Here is a 9,060-nt window from a genome sequence, read left to right on the forward strand (position 1 = left end):
CCATACACAATTGAAAATTAATTGATTTGAATGCATTTTCTTTGTTGGCAAAACGCTTGTAGCAAGGGTGTGCTTTGATTGTTTAATTTTAAACTGCTGATCACTCGTCAATAACGCACCCTGCTAAAATTAATGCGTCGTAAATCAAGAAAACGACAATTCAAGATTAACCAACTAGAATGCATTTTCTTTGTTGCAAAATGCTTGCAGCAAAGATGCGCTCCGATTGATTAATGATGAACCGTTGATTACTCGACAATGACGCACCCGTTTAAAATTGATACATCATAGATCGAAAAAGACATACACAATTGAAAATTAACTAATTAGAATGCATTTTCTTGGTTGCAAAATGTTTGTAGCAAAGGTGCGCTCCGAATGTTTAATTTTAAACTGTTGATCACTCGTCAATAACGCACCCAGCTAAAATTAATGCGTCGTAAATCAATAAAACGACAATTCAAGATTAACCAATTAGAATGCATTTTCTTTGTTGCAAAATGCTTGCAGCAAAGGTGCGCTCCGATTGATTAATAATGAGCCGTTGATTACTCGACAATGACGCACCCGATTAAAATTGATGCATCAAAAAATAAAAAAGGACGTACACAATTAAAAGTAACTGATTAAAATGCATTTTCTTGGTTGCAAAATGCTTGCAGCAAAGGTGCGCTCCGAATGTTTAATTTTAAACCGTTGATTACTCGTCAATAACGCAGCCTGCTAAGATTGATGCGTCGTAAATTAAGAAAACGACAATTAAAGATTGACTAATTAGATTGCATTTTCTTTGTTGCAAAATGCTTGCAGCAAAGGTGCGCTCCGATTCATATTAATCATTAGATGAACCGTTGATTACTCGACAATGACGCACCCGATTAAAATTGATGCATCATAGATCGAAAAAGACATACACAATTGAAAATTAACTGATTTGAATGTATTTTCTTGGTTGCAAAACGCTTGCAGCAAAGGTGCGCTCCGAATGTTTAATTTTAAACTGTTGATTACTCGTCAATAACGCACCCTGCTAAGATTGATGCGTCGTAAATTAAGAAAACGACAATTAAAGATTGACTAATTAGATTGAATTTTCTTTGTTGCAAAATGCTTGCAGCAAAAGTGCGCTCTGATTGGTTAATGTGAATCGTTGATTACTCGACTATGACAAACCCAATTAAAATTAATGCATGATAGATCGAAGAAGCCACACATACTTGAAAATTAATTGATTGGAATGCATTTTCTCGGTTACAAAATTTTTGTAGCAAAGGTGCGCTCTAATTGATTAATTTTTTTTAATGACGCACCTAATTAAAATTGATGCGAAGTAGATTGAGAAAAAGGCAACTTAATATTAATTAGAACACATTTTATTGATTAACCCATTGACCCATTATAAATCGGAAATGCAACAATTGAAGATTAACGAATCAAAACGCACTTTCTTTGTTGCAAAAGATTAGCAGCAATAAACGCACGCTATGATTGGTTAATTTTCGACTGATGCTCAGGTGACCTATCATGTATTAACATTCATCAAACAAGAATTGAAAAGAATCAATAATTGAAAATTAAACAATCGGCGACACTCTCATTGTTAGAAAAGTTTGTAACAAACAGATCGCGTCCCCACTGGTTAGTTTGCTACTGTTATTACTCGATAATAAAATAAAACTATTTCATTATTTTTTAAAGCGTTTTACGAATGTTTAATCAAATTTTCTAAAAGCCGATTCAGCAAATTCATCTTATAACTGAAAACTTTCTATTAAATTTTCACCTCGTACATAGTATCCAATTTATTCTTCCCTATGACCAGAAAATCTATTAAAGACACTTTACTATAATAAGATTTTCCCAAGACGGTTTTTAAGATCACAGAAGAAGTTTTATTCTCGAAATTTATTTAATATCATTAGCCAAAAATCAGTAAAATAAAAAATATTGGAAGCTGCACAGTTAATAGGAACAAACTCGAGTGAAACCCGGTAATAATGAATTATTATCATTTTATAATCAATAAAGTCCGTTAAAACTTAGTTCTACTCAACAACAAAAATACTTTGGTTTATTTCACGTCTAAATTAGCACTGAAGGGGAAGGCTTTTTTTATATTCCTGTTACAATAATGCTTTTATAATTATTATTGTTGATGCGTTGCTAGGAAAGCTAAACATAGGAATAATAAAGAAGATAATATACTTCTTGCTTGTCCACTATTTAAGGAACTTGCATCTGAAAATAAAAGACGAATTGATTTATGTCCTGAAATCAAAATTATCAACACCGATCTAAGATATATAATATATTTTAATTTTGCCATTAAAAAAATTATTTTCAAAACTGAAGAAGTAAACCGTTTCGACAAAAGATAAAAGTATTAACTGCCACTTACCTTGCCTGATATTTTCTTTTGCGTTTTCATTATCTAAAGATTTGGTTTCTGGTCCTGAAAAAAATGAAATGAAAATTACGTGAATTAAAAAAAAATTAAAAGCCCGCAGGTGTATTTGAAAGTTGGGGACTAGCAAGTACAACATTTTCCCAAAGTTTAAACCATTTTCATGACATTATTACCGCATTATTATATAAAGTGTAACTCATACTTAAATATGCTTAAGGCATAAAAAAAATGGGAGATACGCACGTGCTAAGGGCAATTAAAATTGATTGATAGGATCATGCAAACTAAAGATACTAGCAATAACTAAATCCGAAGCGAATGAGTCTAACAATGATCATCACTAATAAAGAATAGAAAACGAAACGGTCCGCTGCGCGGTGAACAACTGCGCATCCGAATTTCCTTACGATCTTCTTGCCAACAAGCATATCGAACGCGCAGTGGCCTGGTGCGCAGCGGACCATCGAGAACAACTTGATGACGTACTTATGACTCGTCCCATACATTAAGCGCTCCAGTAGTTACTGGTAAAGTTTTAGCGATATTTGCAACTTAAAAAGCTATTTTAACCTGTTAACACATGTTCATTGCCCTCTAGATAATGGTCCATTGATTGTAGGTGTTACGCTAAATACAAAAGCCAAGTCATTCTACGTTTTAGGGAGTTTTTCGTCAAATAGAAGTTTGCTATATGGAGTTTATACAAATGAGGGCTCCAAAATTTTAAAGAAAATAATAAACTACTAGTGATCCCTTAAAAATTTTTTCTCATTTATTTTCTAACAAATTCCCCAAAATAGGCAGGCACGATTCTAAATGTTTTTGCTTATTATGTAACTGTCAAAATATCAAAATTCGTTAATTATGAACTAATGTTTATTGCTAATTAAATATACTATCAATAGTTCGACAGATATGTACCAAAGGATCTTAAGCAAACAAAAAAAAGGTAGTTATAGTTAAAAAATAATAAATAAAAAGTTGAAAGTACCTGAGTGATTTAAATCATAAGTGGTTGAAGGATGCGAGTGATGCATATCATGATGCATATTATGTGTGCGTTGTGCAACAACTGTCAAAAATAATTATTGTAAATTATAGCTGGTAGTCAAAGATAAAAGCACAAATATTTTTTTTTGTTGCAAATGTAGATGAAAATTATAGGTCCAATAAAATATTCCACTTCATTATCATAATTAACTTCTTACTGATTATTTAATGCATAACAACAATCCTGACGCATACAAGCATGGATTAATAAATGATTACAGACTATCATAACGGGCCTTCCTTTCTGCAAAGAAATGCACAAGCGAATCGCAATAAGCTGCTACGTTTGCAGCAAAGGAAGATCATTTTGATTGGTCCAATTTTAATTCTTATTTTTTATGCAATTGCATATCGGATTGGAAAACTGCAAAAGCGGACTTTACGTATTAATAAACATTTTGATATAATTTTCATCTAAAAATATCGGAAAGCAAACAAAAAAAATGTGCAAAATAGTTTGACTTACCCCCATTGAAGTTTTTGGTTTCGGACCACTGTGACCAACCGTACGTATTGCGCGAGCGCACTTTGGCTTCATATTGTCCTTGACCTAAGTTCGGCAATTCCTGCTTAATAGTATATATGTTACCTTCTGGATTGGAAACTTCGGGCTTGACAACATTCCACTTTTCGTCCTAAATAAAACAAAAACACTAGCAATTAAGACAAAAGAAATATTAAGTGTGAATAATTAACAAATCAAAACGAAACCACTGATACCTCAAGATTCCATGAATTAAATTAATAATATACAACTCATTTTGACACACTTGACACCCAAACTGTTAGTTTTAAACTAAATTAAGCTAGAATAGTAAACCTTGTAACCTATTATATGTATATATAATACATCTCCTTATCGCCATGAATTGATTAATCAGGATGTCCAGAAAGGGTAGGGAGTGTTTATAAATTAAATAAAAAGAAAGTACAAGTCAGAAGAGAAAAATCTTTTTTGCTAATATTTAGTCAAAGTTTTAGAAAATTATGTACTGAAGACGATCTTGTCCGAATGTTCACCCTCGCGCTGCTGGTGCTCCTCCAACCAAAAACGGAAATTAGCCGCCATGCGTCTACACATCTCTGTGGAAACGGCGGCCATGTCGATGCCAATATTGTGCTTCAATTGCAGTAGAGAACGTGGTTTGTTTGCATACAGCTTCAGTCGATAGTGCTTCGACGAGACATCACTTTTTCCGGGAAAAGTTGATTGACAATCGCAGGCGATTAGTTTGGGGTGTGGCAACTGGTCTTATCTTGTTAAAACCATGTTTCCACCAGCAAACTCTTGCAGATGTGGAACCAAAAACTTTCTTAATATGTTACAACACCTGTCACTGTTTACCGTAAGTCGCCGGTCTTCAAAAAATAAGGTCCAATGATGTCTTCACCAGACATGATAGCCCACGCAATTACTTTTGGACTATGTTGTGGTTGTTCATATTTATGTCTTGGATTTCTTTGGTCTAACAGCGACAGATCTGTATGTTTACGTGACCATTTAAGTGAAAGTTCGCTTCGTTTCTAAACAGAATGTTATTGTTGCAATATTATGTAACAGTTCAACAATAATTATTATTGAAGGAGTCGGTCTTCATGCGGCGGTTTCATCCTGTTAGTTCTAACAAAATTGTTTAGTCTACGGCGAATCTGGGAAACTGTATAGGTACCTATCGCACAATGGTTTCAGTGTTGATACATATGTTATATATATGTATGTATTAATTAGGTACTTTATTCATTAGAATAAGCTAGTCTGGAGGCTGACGTGAGACGACTAACACATTATACCNTCCATTTCGTAGATGAGTCCCCTCTTCCATAGCCAAACCCAATAGTTTTGCGAACGTAGTAACGAAAATTTTCGTAGGAATTATTTAAGTTGCGAGAGTGGCTTCGCTCGTCTACGGAATGAAGGGGCTTGATATGGGAGTGGAAGGGAGAAGAAAGACAAAACAAAATTATTCATTACTGCCTACTCTCTCGTACTTATAGAAGGGTATGGAGTGACTCAAACTAACCTCATGTAGCGGATTCCGCGAAGTTAAAGTTTGCCCGGCTCTGATTTAAGTGAAAGTTCGCTTCGTTTCTAAACAGAATGTTATTGTTGCAATATTATGTAACAGTTCAACAATAATTATTATTGAAGGAGTCGGTCTTCATGCGGCGGTTTCATCCTGTTATTTCTTACAAAATTGTTTAGTCTACGGCGAATCTGGGAAACTGTATAGGCACCTATCGCACAATGGTTTCAGTGTTGATACATATGTTATATATATGTATGTATTAATTAGGTACTTTATTCATTATAATAAGCTAGTCTGGAGGCTGACGTGAGACGACTAACACATTATACCTTTATTATATGTTACAATAAACTACATCATTCGGTTACTTTGTTATTTTTCACATCTACATCCAACAGTTATCAAACGTTGGAAGTCTTCATTTAATTTGCAAAATTCTGTCGAAGGGGATAGTCGGTAACGCTCAAATAACTGAATTTTGTAGACTGTAAGACGTAAATCTTGCTTCAGAATATTCTGTAACAACGATATTTTTATGTCAATTTCTTGACTGCGTTTGGGAACTGATTGTGGCGGATTTTCTCACTTCTTCAACCGTTTGTTGGGTTCGAACAGAGCGCAGGCAATCAGGATTATGAATTTATCGTCTTTCGGTACATTTCGTAGATTAAATTTTGCCAGACATAATCGTTGAGCTAAGATCATCAAAACACCATTGCGATAATAGGCGCGTACGCAAAAAGCACGATGGTCTCCCTAGTACACTTCCATGGTTATTAAATCTCCAAAAGACAGCGCAGATACAAATACCCCCTACTCTTTCTGGACACCTTGTACTTCAATGAATGTCAAGATAAAGAAAAAACCTTTGCTTCCGAGATTTTCCGCCGATCTGCACTTTGGGTCAAAGCCTGAAGATAGGGCTGAAGACTACCTTCCGCCCCTTGAAAAATCATGGAAGAAGGTAGGTTATAGTGAATAAAAAAATAAAGACGACACGGATAAAATGAACATGACAGAAGAGCATAAAGCTATCTATTTGTGGAATTTTGCCTACAACGATCCCATGAAGTCATAGGAAAACTTGGCTTAAAGCAGATCGATCCGGAATCAAGTCAATGTCCTCCTGATAGAAGCATTTGATCAGTTGGATGGGTAGGTACTGTTTGGGAGGACGTGGTTTGCTTCTAAACCATATGCGAAAGTCCGGATCTTGCCATTAATATGTCGTTCGTATTGACAACGATAAGGACGGTGGGCGCACACCAGTTGGGGTTGTAAGTTGTACAAAGACAAACATATACACGTATGTACACATATGAATACCCATTTCTAGAAAGAGACATCCTCGTAGTGTATACTTCGGAGATTTCCTTTACCAGACGGAATGTACATTGACTAAATCAGTCGAAAGTAGCAAATAGAATAATCTCGAATGTTCGAGTCTTGTGTGTCCGAATAAGTGTGCGATTCTTTCACATAATAGTCCGCTATTAGAATGTAAGTAGTAAGTAACGACCAAAACTTAAATAGATATGAAATCTTGAAGTATTGCACTGAATAACAATTAGAAACAATTTATTTAAATGACAAATTAGATAAAAACTTACCCCAACTTTTCTGTATTGTAGAACGTGTTCTGTAATAGGTGAATTGGATTCAATTGTCCACGACAAAACGGGAACTTTCTTTTCCCGATCTTCGTAACCCTTAAAGTACCTGGCGGGACTTGGTGTTCCTGTTAATTGGACGTTCTTTTCACTTTTTCCCACCCTGTTCACCGCTGAGCAAGTGTATTCACCAAAATCAGACTTTTGCGTTTTAGATATTTTTAGTATGTACGAATGGCCATCCTTTCTGATAGTGATACGATCGTCAGGTTTGATATTAACATCATTCTTTTTCCAATTAACCATAGCGTCGGGAACAGCATGAACTGTGCATATCAATTCCGAGTCGTAGTTTTCAGCTGAATTTACAGTTATTTTTTCAATCTTTACAACCGGTTTGTCTGAAAGAAAACATTTATTTAATTCTTTTTCCTGTAATATGGATCGGCTTGCAAGTTTCGATGATTTTGGAAGCCGGACGTAGGTCCAACCATAATGGGGATGTTCTTAAAGAGAAACCAGACTAAGACAAGTCCCTGATAGAGAGCAGCAGCTCAAGGTGGCAGAGATCACAGAGGATCGGTATGGCAAGATTCCAATGTCCGGGCTGGAACTGCCTCGGGGGAAGTCATTAATAAGTGCAATAGGGGAAGGCGCAATATTTCACGAGTCGGGTTAGAACAATGAGGCAATTAGGGAAATTAGAGAATTTGAAAGTTGAGAAATACTGGTATGCAAGGGAAGAAAAGATAGGGAACAGCGAGTATAAGAGACAAAAGATTAGGAGAAGTGGCTGATTTTAGGTATCTGGAAAGTCAGATCTGTCAGGGATATAAAGGAAAGGATAGCACAGGGTCGAGTCGCCTTCAATAAAAAGAAGTCACTTCTATGCTCGCGAACGATTAATTTAGAAATTCAAAAAAGATTGTTAAAGGTGATATTTGGAGAGCGGCGCTGTACGAGTGTGAAACATGGACGGTGACGGCGCCGAAAAAGATAATGTTACAAGCGTTCGAAATGTGGTGTCACAGGCAAATGATGAGAATATCGTGCATAGAGAAGGTTAGAAACGAAGAGGTACTAGAAAGAATAAGAGAAAAAGGACTCAATGAAAGTCAATAAGAAACAGCCGGGATAGGTTGGTAGGACACCTTCGCAGGCATGAAGGTCTAGTCAGAAACATATTAAAGACAAAAAGGGGAGTTGAAAGGGGTAGAGGTAGACCTAGATTAGATTACTTTTCGCAAATAGATAAGAATGTGGGATGCTGTAATTTTAGGGAAGTTCTAAGATTAGCTCAGAATAGGAAGGAGTAGAGGTGCGTGTCCCACCAGTCTTAGAACTGACGACTTTATGACAGGTAGTGCGTATACGATTTGACGCACACGCAAAACCTTACTGGCGCAGTGGCTCATTGCTCAGCGACTTGAATTTTCTGTCTTTCTCTACGCGTGACGCTTTTCAGAACCATTCGCTGTACCTTGTTGTTGCTCTTTTTTAATCTTCTTGGCGAAAAAAAAAGTTCGTGGGTTCTAAACCGAGTTGATTCGTTTAGTCAACTGACATTTTGGTAACGCTTCCTTACTTAGTTTCAAATTTTCTGAATAATTCACGAATCGATGAAATTTAGAATCCAGGAACTTTCTGAAGTGAAACTTTCTTACGCACGGTAGGGTAAGTTCGTTTCATGCGAGTTGCTATATAACGAAATCATGCAACGGATGTCCCCCCCTCTACTCGGCCACGTAGTCGAGTTCGTAGTGGGGATCGCTTAAGCCGTGAGCGGAGCGCGCTTCAGTGTAACGTTTGTTACAGGCAACTCCGGTATGTATAGTGTAAAATTTAAATTCATAGTGTACAAATAATACCATTAAACCAATTCCTTAACCCCTATCCCGGTATGTTTGTGTGTTTGAAGAAGTTTCACTTCAGTAGCGTGTTGTATAATTACACGTTGTATTTTTTT

At 36.0% G+C, this 9,060-nt stretch overlaps 1 protein-coding gene across 1 annotated transcript in view; it reads right to left on the reverse strand.

Annotated features, from left to right (window-relative positions):
* Positions 1–1,995: 1,995 nt before the first annotated feature.
* The window catches only part of LOC108732720 (hemicentin-1), a 13,538-nt gene continuing 6,473 nt past the window's right edge, over positions 1,996–9,060 (reverse strand). Inside the window, exons 2-6 of the mRNA XM_018463675.1 lie at positions 7,095–7,495; positions 3,924–4,092; positions 3,399–3,479; positions 2,399–2,452; positions 1,996–2,238 (exon numbers count right to left, since the gene is read on the reverse strand). Coding sequence (XP_018319177.1) covers positions 2,147–2,238; positions 2,399–2,452; positions 3,399–3,479; positions 3,924–4,092; positions 7,095–7,495 — 797 coding nt within the window. The 3' untranslated portion in view covers positions 1,996–2,146. The remainder of the gene's footprint in view (positions 2,239–2,398; positions 2,453–3,398; positions 3,480–3,923; positions 4,093–7,094; positions 7,496–9,060) is intronic.

This window comes from Agrilus planipennis, unplaced genomic scaffold (assembly GCF_000699045.2).
Source record: "Agrilus planipennis isolate EAB-ADULT unplaced genomic scaffold, Apla_2.0 scaffold61, whole genome shotgun sequence".
Classification (NCBI taxonomy): Eukaryota; Metazoa; Arthropoda; class Insecta; order Coleoptera; family Buprestidae; genus Agrilus; species Agrilus planipennis.